The sequence below is a fragment of the Dacryopinax primogenitus genome (assembly GCF_000292625.1).
Source record: "Dacryopinax primogenitus strain DJM-731 SS1 chromosome Unknown DACRYscaffold_10, whole genome shotgun sequence".
Lineage (NCBI taxonomy): Eukaryota > Fungi > Basidiomycota > Dacrymycetes > Dacrymycetales > Dacrymycetaceae > Dacryopinax > Dacryopinax primogenitus.
Genome location: NW_024467207.1, coordinates 42,929 through 65,542, shown reverse-complemented (window position 1 = coordinate 65,542; position 22,614 = coordinate 42,929). Strand labels below are relative to the sequence as shown.

At 53.0% G+C, this 22,614-nt stretch overlaps 9 protein-coding genes across 9 annotated transcripts; 7 read left to right on the top strand and 2 right to left on the bottom strand.

Moving 5' to 3' along the window:
- Positions 1-2,402: 2,402 nt before the first annotated feature.
- Positions 2,403-3,766, top strand: DACRYDRAFT_116464 (uncharacterized protein; the record flags this gene model as incomplete). Its single annotated transcript, XM_040770207.1, has 2 exons — positions 2,403-2,877; positions 2,933-3,766. Exons 1-2 carry the CDS (start codon positions 2,695-2,697, stop codon positions 3,764-3,766), a joined length of 1,017 nt encoding a protein of 338 aa, XP_040628147.1. The 5' UTR covers positions 2,403-2,694.
- Positions 3,767-4,027: 261 nt separating this feature from the next.
- DACRYDRAFT_22470 (uncharacterized protein) lies at positions 4,028-5,032 on the top strand. Its single transcript, XM_040772816.1, has 2 exons — positions 4,028-4,718; positions 4,772-5,032. Exons 1-2 carry the CDS (start codon positions 4,339-4,341, stop codon positions 4,824-4,826), a joined length of 435 nt encoding a protein of 144 aa, XP_040628146.1. The 5' UTR covers positions 4,028-4,338; the 3' UTR covers positions 4,827-5,032.
- On the bottom strand, positions 5,033-6,217 carry DACRYDRAFT_52665 (vacuolar protein sorting-associated protein 26; the record flags this gene model as incomplete). The annotated part of the gene is made up of 5 exons (XM_040775120.1): positions 5,033-5,271; positions 5,326-5,501; positions 5,557-5,721; positions 5,785-5,941; positions 5,995-6,217. 5 exons carry the CDS (start codon positions 6,215-6,217, stop codon positions 5,033-5,035), a joined length of 960 nt encoding a protein of 319 aa, XP_040628145.1.
- A 1,475-nt stretch (positions 6,218-7,692) lies between these two features.
- Positions 7,693-8,873, top strand: DACRYDRAFT_22468 (uncharacterized protein). Its single transcript, XM_040772815.1, has 2 exons — positions 7,693-8,686; positions 8,736-8,873. The coding sequence occupies exons 1-2, from the start codon at positions 8,492-8,494 to the stop codon at positions 8,808-8,810; spliced, it is 270 nt and encodes an 89-aa protein (XP_040628144.1). The 5' UTR covers positions 7,693-8,491; the 3' UTR covers positions 8,811-8,873.
- A 1,757-nt stretch (positions 8,874-10,630) lies between these two features.
- On the bottom strand, positions 10,631-11,337 carry DACRYDRAFT_116460 (uncharacterized protein; the record flags this gene model as incomplete). Its single annotated transcript, XM_040770206.1, has 1 exon — positions 10,631-11,337. One exon carries the CDS (start codon positions 11,335-11,337, stop codon positions 10,963-10,965), a length of 375 nt encoding a protein of 124 aa, XP_040628143.1. The 3' UTR covers positions 10,631-10,962.
- Positions 11,338-13,238: 1,901 nt separating this feature from the next.
- Positions 13,239-14,006, top strand: DACRYDRAFT_22467 (uncharacterized protein). Its single transcript, XM_040772814.1, has one exon. The coding sequence runs from the start codon at positions 13,621-13,623 to the stop codon at positions 13,921-13,923; it is 303 nt and encodes a 100-aa protein (XP_040628142.1). The 5' UTR covers positions 13,239-13,620; the 3' UTR covers positions 13,924-14,006.
- A 950-nt stretch (positions 14,007-14,956) lies between these two features.
- Positions 14,957-16,806, top strand: DACRYDRAFT_89084 (uncharacterized protein; the record flags this gene model as incomplete). Its single annotated transcript, XM_040776894.1, has 7 exons — positions 14,957-14,996; positions 15,060-15,412; positions 15,470-15,718; positions 15,775-15,880; positions 15,930-16,090; positions 16,210-16,583; positions 16,647-16,806. The coding sequence occupies 7 exons, from the start codon at positions 14,957-14,959 to the stop codon at positions 16,804-16,806; spliced, it is 1,443 nt and encodes a 480-aa protein (XP_040628141.1).
- Positions 16,807-17,571: 765 nt separating this feature from the next.
- DACRYDRAFT_89083 (WD40 repeat-like protein) lies at positions 17,572-19,848 on the top strand (the record flags this gene model as incomplete). The annotated part of the gene is made up of 6 exons (XM_040776893.1): positions 17,572-17,584; positions 18,218-18,472; positions 18,532-18,808; positions 18,860-18,934; positions 19,000-19,431; positions 19,488-19,848. The coding sequence occupies 6 exons, from the start codon at positions 17,572-17,574 to the stop codon at positions 19,846-19,848; spliced, it is 1,413 nt and encodes a 470-aa protein (XP_040628140.1).
- Positions 19,849-20,197: 349 nt separating this feature from the next.
- Positions 20,198-22,122, top strand: DACRYDRAFT_22465 (hexokinase). Its single transcript, XM_040772813.1, has 5 exons — positions 20,198-20,437; positions 20,494-20,775; positions 20,832-21,263; positions 21,340-21,829; positions 21,885-22,122. Exons 1-5 carry the CDS (start codon positions 20,240-20,242, stop codon positions 21,929-21,931), a joined length of 1,449 nt encoding a protein of 482 aa, XP_040628139.1. The 5' UTR covers positions 20,198-20,239; the 3' UTR covers positions 21,932-22,122.
- Positions 22,123-22,614: the final 492 nt, after the last annotated feature.

The window sequence follows — 22,614 nt, the reverse complement described above, 5'->3', positions numbered from 1 at the left end:
TGGCAGCCACTGCCCTCCTTTGCATCAATGCCGGGTCTATGTTTGATGTGTTTGCCAATGAGGTGAGCTTCTTGCTTTCCAGCCTGTGCAGCCTGCCTCACCTCCCCTTCAGCATCGTTACAAACCTGTGCATGCCTTCAACCTGACTCAAGCCATGGAAGGTAGGTACACAATGACAGTCAGGGGGTCCACACCATCCACAGGCTATTGGAAGGGTAGGACACAGTGAATTGTAATGGAGTTTTTCAAGATGGGTCATACATATGACCCTGTCAGGGCACCAGCTCATTGCTTGGTCAAGAGACATGACTAAGCCTTTATGACATGGAAGTAGCTGGTATACCTTGGCATGTGCTGGAACCTGCTGGAAGGATTGGATGGTCAGGTGACCTGCTGTGCATGGCTGTGCATGACCTCATATGACCTCATCCTTGGTCATATGACCTGATCACCTGACTAGGCTGAGTAAGCAAGATGTTCTAGCAGGTTCCACCACAGAGGTATAAATATAAGGCCTACTCTGCTTGGGACTGTCTCTTCAGACTTGGTCTCTTAGGATCATCCACAGGTACCTATACTGTAGATAGGTCTTAGTCCTCAGGTCTACTCCACTTCCTTGTTGCCTGCTTAGACTCTTGGCACTCTTAGGTGAGCAGACTTAGTCAGCCTGTGTTGCCCTAACAGCTGGAAACTGTATTCTGCTTGCACCAGATCAGGGTGCACATGGTTGGGATCAACCAGCTCAAGACAGTATACAAGCCAATCTGGACTGAAACAGAGGTGCAGAGGAGGGTATGGAACAAGCTAAAAGACATGTGTTTCCCAGACATTCATAAGGCAGATCAGGTGGCTAAGTTTCATTATGTTGTGGTAGACCAGCAGTAACTACTAACAAGGCTGTGCCCCTCAAACACATGCATCCTTAAGGCTGTGAGGCCTCAGCACAGGGAGAGGCATTCATAGACTGCGCAATCCAAGCACCCATGTTCCCCATACCCATTATCATTGTCCTCATCTGCTCTTGGTACTCCAGCCTTGCCTTCATCATGTTGAGTTCTTGCTGGACACCCAGGTGGGCATATGCATCCTCCAGGAGCTGCACATGAAGACCTTCAATTATTTGTCACACAAAACATCAACAAGCTCCTGCTGCTTGTCATGAAGCTGAGCCTGGAGTGTGGTGATCTTGCTCTGGAATATTGCATGCTCAGCCTGCACCTGAGGATTGAAGGCAAGACAAATGTTGGACAAAAGTGCTGGATGGTCCAATTGATTTTGGGATTTTGGCAAATCCTTAACATGAGTGTTGCTTGACAAGCACCTTGCTCACAGTACTCAGAGTGTTGGTCATGGGAGTCAAATATGCAGGCTGTGCAGCCTGTGAATGCTCCTCATGGTCTGAGGTGGGCCAGTCCAGTATGTCTGAGTCATCCCCCCCACCTTTGTCTTGCAAGTTCCCCATCTTGACTTCATTTTGAATGAGGAGGTCGACCACTTTGGCACATCAGATGGCATCACTCATTTCACCCTTGCCCATGGGCTTAGGAGCACAGGCAAGCTAGAGCAGTGTGAGTTCAGAGGATGTGCATCCTGATGTGCAGCAACATACATCAAAAAAATCCATTTAATGCTATCCAATGTCCTCACTAGGGTCAAGTGCTCTGCCTAATAGGACTGCATGCAAGCAAAAATCTTGTCCCAGTCATCCGAACTGATAGGTCAATGCTCCTCTACCAGATCAAGCAACCTGAAGAGCTCAATGTCAGTGTAGCCACTTGAACCCTGAGGCCGGCCTTTGCTGATGTGTTTCTGGCTTGGTGGATCTTTGCTGGATGGTTGTGTCTTGCATTTGGTGGATGGGGCAGCCTGTGCAGCCTGCAGAGGAACACAAGCAGGTGAGTCTTCAAGGTGCAGGCCAAGAACATGGTTTGATACATTGAAGAGGGAGGAGGGGGGGTAGCTCAAGAAAGATGAGGCTGCATACTGAGGAAATGGGGGTGGCTGAGATGATGGCAAGCTGGAGGCAGACAGATCAGCATAGGTCATGGGGGGTAAAGATGGCAAGGGTGCATAGATGTCCTCTTGAGTGAGATCCATCATCATTGTTGGTAACAGATGACACACAACCTGGCCATGTGCATAATGTACAACATGTGTTGTGCAGCCTTGGGACAACCACATGTAGAAAACATCCGTGAGGGTCTGTGTGCTACCTAAAATCTGCATGGGGGGGTCAACCCCCCCACACAGAAAAGCAATCTGCGTGAACCCTGAGCATATCTGCGTGAGGCTCGGAGTTTGAACTTATTCTTCCGCCACTCCGGCATGAGCGCATTCTGCGTATCTGCGTGGGGCACGCAGATCCTACGGGAAGGCATCCACTTTCTCGGGCAATTTGGACGGAATTGCCAGCAAAGGTTCACAGTATACTGGCATCTGCTGGATTAGCGCTCAGCACGTTCTTCAACATGATGTTGTGATTGGCTGACGTCTTCATCGAGCCGAAGTCCCAACATCAGGCACGATCACTGGATGAGAAGCTTGACGCTGCGAATACCCGTGTTTCCTTTGCCGTCGTCGCTCGGCGCTTAGTCTTATGTACTACATCGCAGGGACAGCTCGCTCTACGACTTCTGATTGCTATTACATGGAGAGAGATCTTTGTGTCCTCAGCGATTCTTATCATCTTGAAGCATGCCTAGTCCGCGACTGATACTTGGATCACCATTCAAAGGCGACACTTGGCATGAACTCATGCTCCAGATGATCGGGGGGACCATGCCCCAAATAACCGACGCGACCTGCAAGTGGAGCGAGGGAATGCAGCGCAAAAGAAAAGCGCATGCAGAGATCATTGCATACATGGAACGCCTCGAGGTGAGTGACTGCGTGTGGTGATCCTCGAAATGGGGGCTGACATGGGAATGGTCAGAATATGAGTCCAGGGGAAGAAGAATTCCAAGAAAGCTGTCGCGTGGCTCGAGAACGGAGAGGTCTCCCACCTTGCGTATATCCCATGCCAGAGGCGCCTGTTGAAATCATAGCTGGCCCAAGTCAACCGACTCCTCACACCCAGTCAGCGCAGGATGAAGAACGGAGACTAATTTCTACTCCTACCCAAGAACAAGCCATTTTAGTGACAGGAGCAGGCATTCACCCACCAGTTGCAGTGGAGCAGGCTTTTTCCGTGCACGGTAACATCCCTCGTGGAAACGAGCAAGAGGCAGCCGACGTTTCCTTAGCCAGCACGACCTACGAGGATGGGGGCTCACTTTATGCATACGACTCGGGCACAATCTTTGAGGATGGAGGTACGATCCAATCGCACGACTCCATTCCTACTGATAGGACACCCACTCCAACTGGTTCCTCTATGTACCGTCTACCAGAGCTTTCGTTCACAGGGAGCGCTCTTGGACTGAGCTTCGATTCTCTCGAAACAATCGCCGATCCCGGTCCGACACAGGTAGTATTGATTGCCTCGTCTTCTACGACGTCTTTGCCGATAAGCACCAACGGGACCATATCCTCTGCAGGCTACGCATCAGATACAGAAGATCTAGAGACAGTCGAGGAGGAGAGAGGCGGCGTGAGTGGGAGGAAGAGCTCGGAGCGGCGGAACGGGTTGTTTCAGCTCCATCAAATGTCTGCGGACCGTGATCGACAACCAAAACGAGCACACGCTCCAGGACGATACTGGATACCACATGTTAGAGCGAGTGCAGCAAGCAGCGCTGGCGAGAGAGCATGTGGTCCAGGGGGATGAAAGTTGCAAGGGATTCAGGTTCGAATGGGATAATATGCGTTTAATGTAATTGTATCAGGCTCATAGCCCCATTACATTTTGTATAACCATAATATATATAGAAGCTTACGATAGTCGTACTTTTGGCAAAAGAGACGCCGAATTCAAATTGTTCAATGCCGAGACGGCGCCGCCGGATCCTTGTTCCGCAACCATCGAAATTTGATTGGCCAGCGCCGTCTTGCTGGTCACTCGACATACCTCCATCCTCCATCTTCCTTCTTTGACGTCGACGAAGAAGGGCATGACCTGCTCCAGTACAACTGGCTCCTGCTGCTATACATCGTATTACTAGTGGCATGGCTTTCCTTGAATAACACTGGCTTACATCGGCCTTGGGTCGTCTATTACTCGCATTTAACAGCGAACGTAAACCTCTCCGTCCCGGACCGGCATCCAACCTCCAGCAGAGCAGCACTGTCCGAAGCATAACTGACAACGTGTTTACCCCGCTTCTCCGGACGTCCAAACTCCTCGGCATAAACGTTCTCCACTTGCAGCTTCCTGGCTTGGCAGAGAGACACAACTCAAGCATGCCAAGCGTGCCAACGCTCCCAACGACGCCTCCCGACTCTTCTCCTCCCATCACTTCATCTACACTTCTCCGTCTTCATCGACACTCTAACTCTCTGTCTGGGCACGGGAACGCTATCGAGCTTCTCCCACTCACCGCTGGTTCTTCAGACGAACACCTGCACGCACCAGCAGAACCCCCCACCTCGACCACTTCAGAGTACTACGATCACCGCATGGAACTTCGATTAGGGGAAAGAGACGTAGAGGGTATGGAAGGCTTCTCGAGAGAAGAGAACATCTTCATGGCGGGCAGCTTTGGCGCGGTGGTCGTTTTGAGCGTCGTGAGCGGACTTATTACGCTCAAGGTTATTTGCGGTGGCAGGGAGGGGAACATTTGGTCTGTCTTATTACCCACTTGGTCCATGCTAGTTACTTACCTTCTCGGAATAGGATATACCCCTGCCTCACCTTCAGCTTTGCGACTACTGATGACCACCCAACATGATCCTCTGGATATTGGTCACTTGGCGTGACACTCAAAAGTGCTCTCAACCAAGGGTATACAATAGAGCATATACAAATACCACATTGGTGTCAAGGGAAGGAAACAGCCGCTATACACTATCCTCCCAAACACCGCTTCCCTCTGCACGCCCCTTCCTCCCTGCCCCCTATCTCGGATGGATGTCTTCCCAACCTCTTCCGCTAGTTCTATTTCGTTGTCAGAATGATGTATCGTACCGCGCATAGCTGTATGCCAGAAAATGTATTCCTACTCACTTCCGGTATCCTGAAAACGGTGATCTCCTGCTGCTTGAAATACCGCCTGTTCTCCTCGTCGACCAGGACGAGGTTGAGGTAGTACCGCGTAGAGAATTTCTTGTTGACGTCGCGGAATGTTGGGGTTAACTCGAAGCCGCCAAGGAAAAGCCGAATTGGGATCGTTTCACCTACGATGTGCATGTCAGCAGTGCGCAGCAGGTCTGTGAAGGGAGAAGACGCACCCCGCACTGGTGCTCCATCCATGATCTCAAACTTTGTGATCGTTTCGCTCTCATTGTATTGATTTGGTGCAGCACCTGTCGTTTCCCGGCGGATGATAGATAGCTCCATGTGTTTTATCTTGATGCGTACAAGGAGGAAGTAGATCTTGCCGACGATAACGTCTTTGAGATGGTACCTGCGAGATGAGTCAGCACTGTATATGCCACAGACAGAAAGGAGAGTATACACACTTCGACTTGTTATACTCGAACTCTATATGCAGGCAGTCCTCAATCCCGACCTCCATCTTGATCGAGTTGTTCGAGTCTGGTGGCATGCGATACGAATGTACCCAGATCTCTTTTTCCTTGACAACATCAGCCAAGCGGCGGGAGATTGTTACACGTATGAAGTATCTGGACCACCGTCAGTCACATCTTCATATTTAACAGAAAGGGGCATGGAGGCGACCAACGCACCGTAGCTTGACGTTGATACCTTGGTAGGACTCGTACTGCTTTTCGACATTTTTAAAGTTGAAGTCGAATGTCTGCGCTTGCCGCATCTCTCCTGGTGATGCGAGTTCTTGTGCCATCGACAAGAACTCTGAGTGGTTTCCCCTATCATAGAACAACTCTGAGGGTGTGTCAGCAGTCATCTCACAATATGGATGGACGATGACAGCGCACCAATACTCCCCACGAATTCGATCTTGATCCCATCATGCTGCAATTTTTTTCCATCCCTCACCCGCACCGTCACCTGCCCCTGCACGCTCTCCCCATCATAGTACACGCAGCACGCCTCCTTCCGTTCCTTGTCCTGCTTGACCTGGACGGTCTTGCGCTCCTCTTCCCCAGTGAGGCGTATGTCGAGATCGAGCGGTGTGGCAAAGCCGAAGTAGGAGGCCATTCAGCACGGTGCGTGGGACAGTCAAGTCCACAGAGTTGGAGGAATGTAACAAGTAGAATGCCGCCTTACCGGACGTGAACACCGGGGGTTACTGGACTGCGTTCGCCTGCGGAAGCCTTACCACGTATTGCTCCCGCGCGTCCCTGATCGGCATCGGCGTTTAGCCAGCATCTTGTCTGGTGTCGTGACCATCACCAACTCACCAACAGAGCAGAGAGATGAACAGAGTGATCTTCACTTCACTTACTACGGCATACATATGAACAACGTAGACAATTAAAAGGACGACATTAAGCCAATGTATGCTCCTGATAATAATTACACAAGTGATTGTCTCTACCGGATGCCAAACACGTCTAAAAAAACACGCTCCGTGAGCTTAAGCTACACGATGGTTTCGGGCTCGGGGGGAACTACAAGTTAGTCAGCAGGGGGGGACATATGTGATAGCTGGTAGCGAGTGCAGGATAGTAGATATAGATGAGAACGATGTATCAGAATGAGAGATATCGAAGGGTAGGGAGTGTCCTCTACTCTCGGCCAGTGTTAGGGATAGGACTCTTCGTGCTTCTCCGTCACGAAAGGGGAGAAATGTCCGTACGCTCGTGGGCGGAGCAGAAGTGCGTGGCGCGTGGCAAGCTGCGCGGTGCACGAAGTTTGAGGAAAGAAGGGAACGAGACCAGTCGTCATAGGTTGGCCGCCGGTCCCGTCGGTCGATCTCGCGGCGCGACGGACCCAGCGTCAAATGGATAATAGATAAGAATCGAATGTCCCGTCGTCGGCGCTTTAGCAGCGATAAAGGGAGGACGTCGTCAGGTCAAGAAGTCTATAATGACATCCTGGCGGCAGAACACCTCCACCTCTCTTCCTCTTCTTCTTCCTCTTGCACCTCCCGAGGAGTCTGGAGCGTTGCAAACCTCCCATGAGCCACGGGAGGAGAAAACGAGCTCCGATGACTGCTGCCGCTCCCACTCCCAGAGCTGGGCGGCCCGAGCGTCAGGGGAGAGATAGGCGTACCGGGCGACCTCTCGGAGCCGGGAACGGTAAACTGTCTCGGAGGAGTTGGAAGGGGCTTGACGCGAAGCCCACTACTTCCCCCGCTGCCCGAGGTGCTGGGCGAACAGGAGGAAGGCATACTGCTCCCGCTTCCCACGCGGGGGGAGGGGTAGATCTGTGGTGTACCAGCACCGCGCATGCCTGAGGGAGCGCGGGAATTCGGGCGCATCCCGATTGCGCTGGGGGAGTTGGGCGAGAGCGCCGGGGGACCGAGGCGGAACCCATCGAGCGACCTGTCGGATTGATAAGACCCGGATCCGTTGTTCGTGCTCCTTACGTATGGGTTTTGGCTAGAGCCGCTGCCGCTGCTGACAAGAGGGGCGGTATACGGTGTTGTAGGCGTATAGGGGTTGGGGAAATTTCCGTTCCCCTCGTCACTCCCCCCGTTAGGTCGGGGAGGACGAGTATGTTCAGCCGCATAAGTGGAATAGGCGGTACTGAGCTGGTTTCGTGATGGTCCAGGTTGGAAGTCGAGCCCGACCCCTCTTGACTCACTGGAAGAAGACGACCCGGACCCGTCGACGGGCTTGAGCGCGGAGTATTTGTGCCATTTTGGGCTCTCCTGGGATCCGACGGCTTGCATCGGAGGGGTACGCTGCGGCGGATAAGGGTAAGATGGCTGGGGCGGGAAGTTAGGTGTGGTTTGTCTGCTGCTTGAACCGGAGGAACCGTAGGTCAGCGGAGGAGTTTGCGTGTAAGAAGAGAAGCCACCGCTGCGGGGGTTGTCCAGGGCGACTGTGTCTGGCCTGCCGAAGGGGCGAGGGGTGTCTTCTGATGGGTGGTGATAAGGCTGGCCGGGGATAGTAGGCCCGCGTGAGGGAAGTGTGCTGCGCGTTTGGACTGGGATTTGAGAGGGAGAGCTGGGGACACCGGGCTGTACTGGAAGACTTGAGAGCCGTTGTTGATGACCCAGGTGAGGCGGTCGTCCTTTTACCAGCGACGGCCGCGGCGGGCTAGGCAGGGACCGTGCCTGGAAATCGAAGTTGGGAGCTCGGGGTGGGTGATCGGTGTACGGTAAAGGCGGCTGTATTGGGGGTAAGTCTTGTTGGACGAACGTAGACACCTGCTGGTCGATGTAGTGTCCTTGCACAGGTCGCTGCTGCGGACTTCCTAGGGTGTTAGGACCTGCCGGAGAAATAGACGCCCGTGGTGGAAGTGTATTCCTCGGAGGTAAAGGAACTGACAGTCCTCTATCCTGCCCTGGCTGTAGTCTCTGGGATGCCGGAGGATCTCCAGCCCCGGGCAAAGGCACAGTTTCTGGAACTGGGCTGCCGTGTACTGACTGGCGGCCGTCTGAGTCGCGACGCGGCTGCCTACGAATGGAGGGGAGGATGTTTGACCGGGGAAGGCCGGTCTGCGAGCGTGCAGTATGGAAAGCCTCATGAAGGCTCATATCGAACTTATAGCGTCTCTGTACGACACCGTAAGCATCCTCACAACACTCAGTGAGAAAGACGAACCTCAAGATCCTCGATCTTCAAAACGATCGAATCGTCCGACCGACCCTTATGCCTCTTCCCCTGTATATACCTGCTGAGCGCGTTCGTAGCCTGGTTCGTGTCCTCCCCGCACCGGGCGAGAACGGCGACGACCTCAAGCTGGTCGCTCCCGCGAAACAGCATGATGGTACGTGAGGTGGTTTGGCAGACGCCGGTGGTCTAAGGCCATGCACGGCACGGATAAGTAAGTGGGTGTGCAGCTATCAGCGTACCAATTGAATGGGTAAGCTGGCTGCAATAAGCTGGGTAGTAGAAAAGCAGGAGGAGGGGGAAGGGGGGGAAGGGGAGGGAAGGAAAGAGAGAGAGGGGAGATTGTCGTGTGCGTTGTTCGAAACCCTTGTAGTCCTGTGGACGTCAGGGACCGAATATGCCGCGCACCGCCGCTTACTGTTTGGCTGCGCTGATGGAACAGTGCCAACAACGCACCTGTTCACGACCACCAAACGATAAGGACCTGGGAGAAAGGGAGAATAATAGGCGGTACGTGTCACTTTACACCCCCACAATTAGGAGCATACGTGGCCCTGTTCACTTTCCCCCTAAAAGTTTAGACGCCCCGAGCAATATCCCATTCAAGAAGGATGCCCGCAAAGGGTGGGATTTCCGAGAGGGTTCAACCACACCACAGCATGCTGACAATGCGCATTCCGAGTCACCCCGCTCTCTCTTCGGACCATACACAGGCATCAACCACGCGACTCATGCAAAAGGGGGAGAGATAGACTTCCCATTGTTGGTCTCTCTATCGGCCGCAAACTAGATGCTGTACAATTTCATCGGGCTCCCCCGTCCGCAGCGCAGCGTCATGCAGTACTCCCCCTATGGAACGTGCACCCCGATCGACGACCATGGCTGTCACTGGTTGCCTGTTGCAGCATTGCAGTCGCTGCACGGCGTGGCAGTGAACAGCAATGCAATGTACGACGCGACGGAATACGACGTATGTAACACGATGCTCGGTCCGAGATCCCTGATCATCGGCCGTACCTGATAACATTGGCTTTCCGTGCCTGCCAGCCTGCCAACAAGCTCCCACAGCTCGAGTGCACCATCTGATACGTTGACTCTTACAGCACTCTTCTCTCCTAATAAACCTTCCCTTGCTCATGACCGCACCGGGAAAGGCGCAATCGCCTCATTGAATAACAGGCGTGTGCGGAGCCGAAGAACCCTGCCGAGAGAAAACGAAGGCGCCCGCTTCTCTCCCATCAGATCACATGTTACAAATCCGAGGGGAAGAGCCTTTTTCTTTCAGGAGACGCTGTTGTCACAATCCACGTGTGATGACAGCGAGGGACCGCGTGCTCTAGCTTGGCGCTCGCGTGGTGCGCCTGTGCGAACGTGACGGCACGCAGTGGCAAACACTGGAGAGCGCAGAACGTGCTGTGGCAACAATACGCAGGCGATTCGTTTGCGCCACAAATACGCTGCCCTACCCGTGTCTGATCCCCGTACTGCACGTCAATGGAGTTTCCGCTCCAAATGCGCAATGATCATCGAGCAGAACGTACGAATCCCACCTCTCCTATCATAAGGCGTGGTATGCAGCATCGTCATCCAGCGTCAGGCCGGACCATGCACATTACGAGCCACACCTGCGCTGGATTATGCTCGTGCTCTGTTAGAACTTGTCAGTACTTTCTCTCGGACGGTCTAACTGCCGACCCTTTATGCACGGCAGTCACGCCAGTACGGAACTGCTCTCCTCGAACGTTCATCGTATTTTCCGCCGCGTGTCGAATACTGGATAACAAGATGCCGCTGCATGCTCCGGATATATGCATCCTTCCATACAACCCTTTCAGTACGATGTCTCGCAAGCCTCGTGATCGTATCATTCTTGCTGCTCGTGTAATACGTCATACCCTCAGACAAGGGGACCCAATTGCATGCAACGCGAGGCCCCTTCGTCTTGATCCGGGTTCTCCATTCTCCCTCAGCTTTCTCTTCGCAATGAAGAGAAGGAATGACTCGGAAGGCGTGCTCGGAATGCTTGAGATGGGTTTGGTGCCAATTGTGCAACACCCCTGCCAGTCTGCCTTTGGGAAATGCTGACGCTGAGAGATAGGATCTTCGTTAGGTCATCAATCCGTGTGGTAGTAGTAGTACTCGCAAGAAATGCAAGTTGCTGTATTCCCGTCATGAACTCAAAGACGTCATGGCGTATTCTTCTTCCGGGCCAGGACATGATCACGTCGGAGTCTCTGGCAGAAGACTCGCAGGTCTAGCCAGTTTCGGCGAACCGACTTCGCCTCCCGACTCGTACACTGTGTCGAGAGAGGCTCTCCTCTCTTCCTCCGGCTCCTTCTCCATTGAAGACATATCGGCAATGAACAGCAGTGACGGGTATGGCCGAACAACTCGGCGGAGTGACCCTGACGCGATGGATGATGTGATCGACGCTAAATAACCTCCATCTTCTAGGATCGTCTCCCACGAACGGTGCAACGCTGTTGACTCACGCCGTGAAACGTCGGCGTAGGGGACGATGTTTGGTAGATCGCGTAGAGAAGCTCGAGCGGAACATACGGATCCTCCGTCCTCGAACACTGTTGTCCATGACATCCTTGGGTCAACAGGTCCATCAGGTGTCACGACTGTTGGATATATATAACTGGGCCACGGTGGTCCATTCGATTGCCACGATGTGGGTCGCGATCGGAGATCGGATGGCATCTCATTTGCTAATATGTCCATCGCTGATCCGAGTGGCAGGACACCAGAATATGGCAGCCACGCGATGATTAGTCCGGTGGACGACGCCCGGTTCGGTCGGTGTCCTGCCGACACTATTCCAATATTAGGATCGTTATACGTAGGCGGTTCATTTTGAGAAGATTGCTTCGCGGCCAATGCTGGAAGTACCCTGCTTCTTGGTAGACCGGTCCGTATCTGGGCATCGCGGAATGATGCATGCAAGGATACAACATCTTGAAATTGGCGCTAATCGCATGCTCCTCTTAGCCCATTATAACGCATGCAATACCATAAAGGCACCGTACCTCTAGGGCTTCCAATTTGGCGACAATATAGCTCTCATTTCGACCTTTTCTTTTCGCATTGATGTACCAAGCTAGAGCATCGGCCACAGCGCCCTGATTCCCCCGAGCGATCACAGCCATGGCGTTGAGTGCATCGAGGGGGGAATGGGATACATAGCATCCAGGCGCCTGAGAATTTGTTTCGCGAATGAGAGACGGCGCTGAGAGGAGCTCCTCTGTTGAATTGAGAATCCGCAGACAGTACTGAGCTTTCAGAATTAGAGCTAGAGAATCCAATAATGCAACGAGAGGCAGTAGCAGTGGCTCTTATTTGTGCTTTTGCGGTTCAAAGAAGAGGTAGACGCCGAGACAAAGATGAGTTTGGGGACCCCGGCGCAGACTGCTTTTGACATCTCGCTCCGCAGTGTGATCGGGGTCCTAATCGGGTGGACGACCGCATGCAAGAGCTTTCGTGAGCAAAGGGAATGGTCTGCTCAGCTTGATTCCAGGCAAAGCAAGGAGGAAACAGAAGATGGACATAGAAGAAGGGGGAAACGAAGAGCGAGTACAATACACATGGTCGCACGAACGAGGACCGATTCGACAACAATATTACTTCGATACGCTGGCTCACCAAGCGCAAGTTTCGATCGCAAGGCTGCGTATCCCACTAGCAGGTGTCAGCTGGATTCCGCCCCCTAGTGTATTGGGTCGTTTGCCCTGTATATCGGAGGAGGGTTCACTTCACATTCTTCTAGCGGTTCTCGAATATTCCAAGCGCGAGGCAGCACAGTACTTGGTGGAAGGCCAGTTTCAGTCCGTGCCGCACGAAAGGCCGCATGTAAGGTTCGGTCGTAAATAAACACCGTCTATGTTTCCCAACGTGTAAGTGCTTAAACCGTACAAAAGGCAGACGTTGTCTTGCTTCAAGCTGTTCGAGTTTGCCAATGATGTAGGTTTCGGGTCTGTAGTTTCGCTACTTAGCCTGCATATAGAGGTGCAGAGCTTGTGTTGCTTTCGTTCATGTTTCGGCCGCATTGAGCTAGCGCGGCGTGCACTTCGACGTGATTGTTTTCCCAGATCATGACGCTGCTGAGGAACGAAGGACGGAGGCGGATTAATGTAGTCGGGTGTTGTAAGCGTTCAAAGCAAACTGTCGAGTAGGCTCTGTTCTTCCCTGGGACTGTTGTTGTCTGAGCCACAAGAACTTCGAGCGTATTCGGACCACATCCCTTGAGCATCGAATAACAGCTGGATAGCATATATCGAACAATGCACACGTAAGTCAGGATATCAGAAAACGTGCGAGGGCAGAATCAGTGCTGAGGATCTCGTAAGAGGACCGGCAATGATAGATGGGCCGGCATGAGGGAAATGAGGCTGGCATGCGTTGAAGTAGGAAAGAACGAATGGGGCAATTAAAAAGTAGGTTGGACCGGCGAGAGACGTGTCGTGATCCAACATAGTCCCGAGCGTATACTGGCGCCTAAATCATAGATTATGTCGTGTTTGGTCTGACAGAATTAGCAACAGTCGCCCATAACCCAAAATGAATCCTAGCTTTTCCCGAAAAAAGAGAGGTGGATACCGCTCAGGCCACGAACCCTACACGAAGTCATGGACTTGGTGCCCGAGAAGGTGGTGTGTCATATACCGAATCGTCGTCGTTTTCTTGTGCACGAGTACCAACGGTGGGGGCCGCAACCGGACGCCTGCTTGGCAAGGACAGCGATGACAGTGAAGCTGACGGGATTGTCCCCCCTAGCTGGAAGATCGTGCCATAGGATTCCGAATCTTGACTGCGGCGGCGCAAATAGATTGTAGATGCCGGCGTAATCGGACGGTCAGAATTGATGTGGAAAGCCGAATGTTGAATCTCCCTCACTCGCTCCTCCGCGATCCGCACCCTCTCCTCGGCCAGTTGCACTTGCTCCTCTGCCTCTCGGACCTTCTCCTCTGCCTCCCGCACTCGCTCGTCTGCCTCCCACATGTACTCCTCCGCCTGCCGCTCCACCTCTCGCATCCTCTCTTCGGCAGCCTGTTCAGCAGACGAAACCCGCTCTTCGGCTTGACGCATCACCTCCCGCGCTCTCTCTTCGGCTTCGTGGATGCGCGCCTGTGCCTGCTGCAACCACTGCCGAATACTCATCGCTTGCCGGTATGGAGGTAATACGGTGCTCCTTGGAAGTCCCGTCTTCGCACGCGCTACGTGAAACGCATCATGCAGGCTCGCATCAAAGGAATACCGCCTCTGCCACACCCATCCAGCGTCTAACCGATCCATCAGACGCGTTTACGCACCTCGAGTCCATTAAGCTTCTCAAGAATATGATCCGTCGTCCTTCCTTTTCGCTGTTTAGACTCGATCCACCGACACAGCGCATGTTCCACGATAGTGCTGTTGTTCATGCTTGTGGCCCCGATGACGGCCATATGCACGTCCATCTGCGTGTCCGAACGGTAGTTGAACATCTTGCATGTCGAGAGCAAGCAGGCAGAGTCCAGTTAGGGACGAGAAACAGGACAATTAAACCTGCGTTCCCGCGCATTAATGGTGGACGGGTTCAGTACTGTGACCGCAATCCCGGTGGGAGACTGTCAGAAGGCACCCATGAGCCCCGCCCCCTATTCGTTAGTATGACCTTTCACACGACCCATTTCCACTTGACAGTAACTGTCGCATATCTTCGAACGACAATCCTGAGAACTATGCAGAGTTCAACCTTGACAGATGAAATTCTAACAGAGAAAATCGGCTCTCTTGGACTCGGAGTCAATCAGAAATGCGGTGCAACTTTTGTCCGTGACCAAGAGGCCCAATCCAACTCTACGCACAACCACCATGTAGCCTCCAGGATGGCTGCATTCAGAATAAGCCAATGTTGAGTGGATGACTGGTCTTCTCATGGTGGTCGTCTCGAGTTGCAAACCAACTGTATTGCTGACACTACCGTGTCACGCGAGAGTATCCCACGCTGCTCCTTGGCAGGGCTCACTTGCCGCATCGCCGAGCTATGCATGACGAAGCCGCTCGGTACCGTGTCATAGATATATATATGGTGGTCGATCGAGCTGGTTGGTGCTCTTGAACGTTCTCCAATCGCTTATCAGGATGTACTCTCGATGCTTATAATAGGCTGATTGTCTAACAACTGACGACACGGACTGGCAGCAACTGGAAGTTCTACATTGCTCAGAACATCATGTCCACTACGACAGTTTCAACTTCCATGTCGAGCTGCGGTGTTCTTTCATTGACAGGCAGCCTGCCCTCGAAGCTACCTATCGACCTATCGACCTGTCCAGCCCTGACTCCAGTCCAAGCCGGTCATCTTCGTCATTTCCACAACCTCGCAACGCAGACCTCCCCGCATCCTTGGGCGTACATGGGCTCCCAGGACCCGCAACAAGAATGGTTGGATGCGTATCGATACCAGGTTGCGATCATGTGCTACGCTCCTGGGGCAGCGCACTATCACCGCCTACCTGGAGTGCGAGAGCCAATGCAGGTGTTGATCGAAGCTTTGGTAGAGCGGATGACGAGGCGGGAGGTGTGGGGATACTGGTACCTGACTAGTCAGAGCGGGGTCAAGGTGGATCCCGATTTAAAGCAACTCAGAAAACCTTGGGCCGACCCGGTCAAAGAAGAGAATATTATGGTACGGTTCTGCCTTCCTGTTACGTTTCTGTACCATCGTTGACCTCCTTGGAAATAGTATTCAGGTCATCTCCTGCTCATGGTCTCCCTCCACTCCATGCTCTTCGCTTCGAACAAATACGACGACCCCACGGGGCTGACTTTCGTGCACGCTCCAATCTTCTGGGGCCTAAGCACCAGCCCAGAGAAGTTCTCCTACAAGCGCATGAGCCTGCAAAAGGTGGTTTGGGACGAGATGGAGAAACACGGCTGGCTGGGGTGCCCGTGTGAGCCTAATGCGATCTTTGTTGTTTGTAACCAGTTCCCTGTAAGCGAACTCTTTCCCTCGACTGCTTGGCGCATCCTTACATGGAGATAACGTAGTTGATTGCCATGCGATACAACGACATCCGCGAAGGCACGGACCTTGCTGAAGAGGCTATCGCACACTACCGTTCGGCATGGCCTCGTAAGAACGACATGCTCGCTGGTCCCTCTGGGCTGCTGATCAGCATGTACCTGGTCAAACGATCGCTCAGTGCCCTCGGACGGTGTTGGGTTTTCCGCATGGGCGGGGGCGTTCATGCATGCTTCGGACCCGGTAAGATGTAGGGAGCTGTATGCGACGCAGAGAATGGGGTTCTTTACCCGCTTAGAGGGAGGCAGACTGGTTCTGAATGAGCCTCCTGTCGCGGGGATAGTGCGGAAGTTGGCAGAGGAGGGGAAAGACCCGGAAGACGAAGAACTGAGGAAGCAGGCCACAGAGGAGCTGGCGAAGATGCCTCAGAAGCCAGGAAGCCAGCACCACCCTATTCCCAGCCCACGCTCGGATACGTCGCCCAATGGCTGTCCGAGCTCGACACTCAGCGCCTGGACGCGCTACTCAAGCATGTCGACGCGTCGTGTTCGCCCACTTGGGAGAAAGGCGGACTCTTCTACCCCTCGGCATACGACAGCGACGTCAAGATGGACCCCTTCACGGGCAACGCTGCCATCGGCTACGCACACCTGAATGTCGAGAACGGCCAGCGCCGGATGTGGGAGGAGCCGTGGGATGATCGAAGAGTACGTGGGTACCCAGCTTTGGTGGGGATTACGTTTGCGGACGGGGTGGATTTCTTGAGGGGGTTGTGGGATGAAAAGAGGAATGCGTTTGTGTTGAGTTTGAGGAGCTGGTCGGGAGAGAAGATCATGTATGTGGTTCACCTGTTTTTGTTGCTCTCGACAGGAAGGAAGAAGCTCATAGGATGATATAGGATCAACCCTTCCGTTATCCATCTTCCTACAGGCACATACGGGATGTACGTCGACGGAGAACTGAAGAAAGAGATTACGTGTCAGAATGGGGAGGGGAGGGTAGATTTGGAATTGACCGTCGACGCCATGGGCTTGGACATGGTCCTCTTGATGGCGTGATGGCGCGGTAGAATGCCTAATTTTAATACGCTACGGGTTCCTCGGCGTTATTATTGAAGTCACTGAAGACGCTGTCTCCCCGTAGTGACTGAATAACAACTGCCAGCCTCTGGGCTGGGGCATGTCCACCGCACACTATTTAAGCGCCCACAAATGCCTCCGCTCGGTGCCGATGACGGTATGGGTCATATCCGTTCTCCCGTCATTCCACCACCCTTGGCCTGTGCGGCAGGAGCGGATGGCTTTTTACGACCTGCTCCGTCGAACTCCACTTGATTTATACTGGCGAACTAGCGAAACATCCTGAACCCGGTTATGCGCCAAATCCTGAACGGACCGGGTGGCTGGTCTTGCAACCCGCCGCTGCGGCGAAACCCTGTGCTGCCTCAGTTGAGCTCGAATGGCTGGAAGGCGTTAGCGCCCTGAGTATAAGACCGCGGGAAATAATATATGGACATTCCCAAACTGTCAACTATCCATCCAACATATTTTACGCCGGAGCTGGACTCTGCTGCCTTCTGAACTACATTGCTGAAAAGACTTGACGTCGAACTTCACACCCCCTGCACCAACGACACACTTCGCTACTTTCTCTAATCATTACACTACAAGACTTCAACACACAAATATTTCGCACATTTCACGCATCACAACACTTAATACTTAATTGCGCAAACCTGCACCGACATGCGTTTCTGCCCACACCATCTGCTCACGATCGCTCTCGTGTTCCTGTGCGCAACTTCCGCCTTCGCCGCGCCCACCATGCCCGGTATTGGTCGGCACCGCAATCCTGTCACCGTGGCCGCTCGACAAGCCGTCGCCCGTTCCCGCTCCCAGCCTCTCGCGGCCGAGCCCGTTTTTGACAACGAGCTCGAGCTGTCGCGCACCGACCGCCACCCGGAGTCTGAGAAACGTATGGAGGAGAGAATGGAGGGAGTTCTTAAGGATATGGGAGAAGCGAAGAAGCGTAATGAAGAGAAGAAGAAGAAGAGGGCGAGGCTGGCGAGGTTCCATCCTTGAACGGTTCTCGTTCGATCTGCACACTGGACAGGATCAGAGAGCAATGTCGAGGATCGGTAATGGAAATTGAGAGTTGCGCTTGTCATTGATTTCTTTCATCTATATAATGTACATGTCGTTCGTTCGAGAAAATCTCTATTCCACCTTGTTGTGATCAAGCATTCGGAGCTCCCTGGCTGGTCAGCCGAGCTTTTGGATGATGGTTGCACGTGATTGTGAAAAGTTGGTGCACCGCCACTCACCTACTTGACTTTCTGCAAGCGCCCGTTCACAACTCTTTCCTCTCCTACCACTCCTATACCCCCATAACAACACTCCACAATCATGGTAAGCGCTGTGCCTCTCATTTCATTACTGTATTATAATGTTTTACTGTAGAAAATTAAAGTCCTGGAACGTTCCGCCACCCAGGCCCTTCCTTCACGAGCAGGTGACCCAACACCGCGGCAAAGGAACCTCGATCCCTCCCTGCACCCCTTCGCGCGTGCACGAGAGTACACCCGCGCACTGACAGCAGCCAAATTAGAGAGGATATACGCTAAGCCGTTTGTGTGCTCCATGGAAGGGCATGGGGATGGGGTGTATGTGCTTGCTCGGGATCCGGGGAGGTTGGGAGTTGTGGGCAGTGGGAGCGGGTATGGGGGTGCGTTCTCTATCTGCTCACATCTCGTGCAAATAACTAATCTCTTGATATGCAAATAGAGATCATGCTTCACCATCTACCCTCGCGCACCCAAGTCCGGAAGATCAAAGCGCACACCTCAACTGTCTCTGGGCTAACCTTCACCCGCACACGGCAGCTCCTATCCTGCAGCCCGGATCGGACGATCAAGCTCTGGTCCGCGGATGCAGGCACAGATACTCGTGCAGATGACGAGGACGAGTATTACAATAGTTTAGCTATTGCACCTCAGCCGAGGGCGGGTGGCTCAACTGGAGAGGCACCTTTGAGAGTGTTCCAGGGGAAGATGGCGTTTAAGTGCGTTTAGTCTTTCCTGGAAACTAAGCGCTCTAATTTGGGGTGAGATAGTGCGGTAGACCATCATAGGACGGAATCTCAATTTGTGAGCGCATCGAATACCGTGCAGTTATGGGATGAGACAAAGTACGGTCTTCCTCCTCCATCACTTCATGCCCTGGGCGTGGATGCTGATAGTGTTTGAAATATAGAATGGACCCCATTCTTTCCATGAATTATGGAACCGGCGTAGAGACAGTCCTGACAGTGAGATTCAACCAATCGGAAACATCAGTACTGGCATCGACAGGTACAGACCGGACGATGTGCCTATATGACGTCCGGACTGGAAAGGCCGAGCGACGTCTTGTACTTCAACTTCGGGCGAACGCACTGAGCTGGCATCCCACACAGCCTACGGTGATGCTCCTCGCCTCGGAAGATCATAATCTGTACACGTTCGACATCCGCAAGCTAGAAAGCCCGACACAGATATATAAGGGTCATGTGGCTGCGGTGATGTGCTGCGATTGGGCGCCAACGGGGACAGAATTCGTGAGTGGGGGATGGGATAGGACGGTCAGACTTTGGAGAGAGGGCGAAGGTGGGAGCAGGGATGTGTATCATGGCAAGCGAATGCAGAGGTGCGGTTCTCCGTCAAAAAACTGAGCTGCAGAGGGTACTCATTCAATGTTAATAGGGTGTTCGCAGCACAGTATACTGCTGACGCGCGGTTTATCCTGTCTGGATCTGATGACGGGAACGTGCGTTTATGGAAGGCGCAAGCTTCTGACAAGCTCGGCGTACTAGACGGTCGCGAACGTGCTGCACGAGAGTACCGAGCGAAGTTGCGAGAGAAATGGGCCCACGCGCCCGAGGTGCGCAAGGTGGAGAGGCAACGGTACCTGCCTAAGCCGGTGTACTCGGCTGGGAAGTTGAAGCGGACTATGCTCGATGCTAGGAAGGTGAGGGAGGAGAATGCGCGGTTGAGTACTAGGAAAGGGAGGGAGGGGAAGCCTAAGGCTGAGAGGAAGAAGGTTGTTTTGGCAGAGCAGGAGTAAAAGTGTATATTACTATTGGATTAATTTCATTCTTTGCTCTGATTAAATTAAGATCACATGTCAATGTTGAAATAAAAGGATCCGATCGGGAATGACATCAACCCTCCCCACTGCACACGAACCCTTTCACAGTCTAAATACGAACAACGGCGGGTCGACCACATCTTTCTTCCTTACCACCACCAGCTAGCTCTTTTACTTTTACTTTCAGTTTCTACTATTATCGTCTACCCCTTTGGCAGCACCGCCCATCATGTCCATTACTCTTATGACATCCATCGACGGCACAGTCCCCTCAGGGTTCGCGACACCCCCCCAAGGCGTATCCCGCCGTACTTCCATCTCCCTCTCATTGCCTGCATCTCGTCGCGGATCAGGTACAGTACCCACCATGACGGGAAAAGATCTTCCCTTCCACCATCGTAAGCACGATGAGGAGGTGCTTCCACATGCGACGAAGAAGACTATGGCGGATCATCTCCGCAAATACGAGAGTCTGTTTACCCTCACACCACAGAGAATGAGGATGATCGTTGATGCGTTTGAGGAGACGCTCGACAAGGGGTTACAGAAATTCGGAGAGGTGGTGGTGCGTATTCTTACCCCGATGTCAGCGAGGATCTTATTCATGACCTCTCATAATAGCCCATGATCCCAACCTACGTCTTTGGTTGGCCCAAAGGCAGCGAAACAGGCTCCTACCTCGCTCTTGACCTCGGCGGCACCAACCTCCGGGTCTGTCTTGTCATGTTGCAGGGAGATGGCAAGTTCGAGATCACTCAAACCAAGTACCGTCTCTCGGAGGAACAGAAGCAGGAGGAGGGCGAGTTGCTTTTCGATTTTTGTGCAAAGTGCTTGAAAACGTTCGTGGATAGCTACCTTGCAGATTTTGATCTTCAAGGGGCGGCCATACCTCTCGGTTTTACGGTGCGCAACTCGTTAATAAAGCCTCATGTGGTTACTCATATGTTCTGTGCACGTAGTTCTCCTACCCCTGTGAGCAAGAGCGCATCGATCATGGCAAGCTCATCCGCTGGACAAAGGGTTTCGGCAACCTCAACGTCGAGGGACACGACGTCGCAGCCATGTTCCGTCATTCCCTTGAAAAATTCGAAGTGCCCATCCAGCTTACATCCCTCATCAACGATACCACCGGCACGTTAATCGCTTCCCATTATGTTAACCCTCGCACCCGGATCGGGGTCATCTTCGGCACCGGATGCAACGCAGCATATATGGAGAAGATTGGTAACATTCCCAAGATCAAAAATCTTGGTCTTCCAGATGATGGGGAGATGGCCATCAACTGCGAGTGGGGCGCGTTTGACAGTTTCACGCATGAGCATTTGCCTAGGACGAAGTATGATATCGACATCGACCAATCGAGCAACAAACCGGATGAGCAGGCATTTGAGGTGAGTTTCTTTTGTCCTGGATGCTCTCACAGGTGGGGTAACGTGGGCGGACGCGACTGCTGACCCCGCTTGGCAGAAACTCATTTCTGGCCGATACCTCGGGGAGATCTTCCGGCTCGTGGTCTGCGAGATGATCGACGACGGTTCCATCTTCCTGGGCCAAAACACGTACAAACTCGAAAAGCCCTACGTTCTCGAAACCGCCTTCCTCTCCCTCATGGAGGCGGATCCGACAGATGAACTCCTCACCGTCGTGGGCATCTTCACCCACTTCTACGGGCTAGAGACAACCCTCGCGGAGCGCCAGTTCTTCCGTGCACTCGCGAGGCTCATCGGTACCCGTGCTGCGCGGCTCTCAGCGTGCGGCATCGCGGCTATCGTGTCCAAAATGGGCTACCTCAACGAGGGCTGCGACGTCGCCGCGGACGGAAGCCTGTACTCGAAGTACCCCGGGTTCCCGGAGAGGGTGCACCAGGGCTTGGTGGATATCTTTGGTCCGAAGGGGCAGAATATCAGGACTGTGCATGCGGAGGATGGGAGTGGTGTCGGGAGTGCTATCATTGCTGGTATGTGTCTTTGTCTTGTTTGCCTATTAAACCGTGATCTGAGCTCCATCTGTAGCCATGACGAACGAGCGGAGGGAGGCGGGTATCTTCCCCAACTGTTGAGCGAATGCCGTCGGTGTAATCATCAAAATGAATTAGAAAGAAGAAGACAGAGCGGTAGGTAGGAGACTGGTTCGGAGGTTGTTCCCAACTATGGACTCGTTGGTTTGTGCCTGTGTTTCATTATCATAGAGTAACCCTGGGAGCAGCACTCTTGGGGCGGATTGAACAGAATAATCAAATTTCTATTTCATGCGAGGCTTTCTGGAGGCATACGTTGGGGTTAGGGTTGCGGGAAAATCAAGCTAGGGTTGGGGCCTCCACCCAATCAGATCCAACAAACACTGAAATAATTATAATTAAAATCACCATCGCACGATCATATTGTACAACAGAGAAAAAATATGGACTGCAGTTGATAACAAAATGAAATAATGGGCGAGAACAGGTTATTGGCCCATTCGCCAACACTTTTCTACTAGAGAAGTTCTGTCCGTAAGGAAGACGGTGAAGGAACAGGAGCGGCAGGGTGCTCGTATAGCGGCGGGAGCTGTGGCAGGAAACCGTTCCGGTCACGATCTTCTTGAAGGACTTCATACATATTGGCCCGTGCTGGAGGTCTCCAGGTGAATCCACCTGCTCCACCATATCCCAATGAGCTGTAGGATGTCGGGGCTCTGTTGTCGAATGACGGTGCTGTAGCTTCGCAGAGAGAACCGCCGTCCTGGAAGATCGTTTCCCAAGAC

Excerpts from the sequence above, each read along its gene's own strand:
- DACRYDRAFT_22470 (XM_040772816.1), top strand. The coding sequence starts at position 4,339 with ATGCCAAGCGTGCCAACGCTCCCAACGACGCCTCCCGACTCTTCTCCT. Across the intron at positions 4,719-4,771 it reads GGCAGGGAGGGGAACATTTG|GATATACCCCTGCCTCACCT; the intron begins GTCTGTCTTATT and ends TTCTCGGAATAG.
- DACRYDRAFT_22468 (XM_040772815.1), top strand. The coding sequence starts at position 8,492 with ATGCCGGAGGATCTCCAGCCCCGGGCAAAGGCACAGTTTCTGGAACTG. Across the intron at positions 8,687-8,735 it reads ATCGAACTTATAGCGTCTCT|CAAGATCCTCGATCTTCAAA; the intron begins GTACGACACCGT and ends AAAGACGAACCT.
- DACRYDRAFT_22467 (XM_040772814.1), top strand. The coding sequence starts at position 13,621 with ATGTTGAATCTCCCTCACTCGCTCCTCCGCGATCCGCACCCTCTCCTC.
- DACRYDRAFT_22465 (XM_040772813.1), top strand. The coding sequence starts at position 20,240 with ATGACGGGAAAAGATCTTCCCTTCCACCATCGTAAGCACGATGAGGAG. Across the intron at positions 20,438-20,493 it reads AGAAATTCGGAGAGGTGGTG|CCCATGATCCCAACCTACGT; the intron begins GTGCGTATTCTT and ends CTCTCATAATAG. Across the intron at positions 20,776-20,831 it reads CCATACCTCTCGGTTTTACG|TTCTCCTACCCCTGTGAGCA; the intron begins GTGCGCAACTCG and ends CTGTGCACGTAG.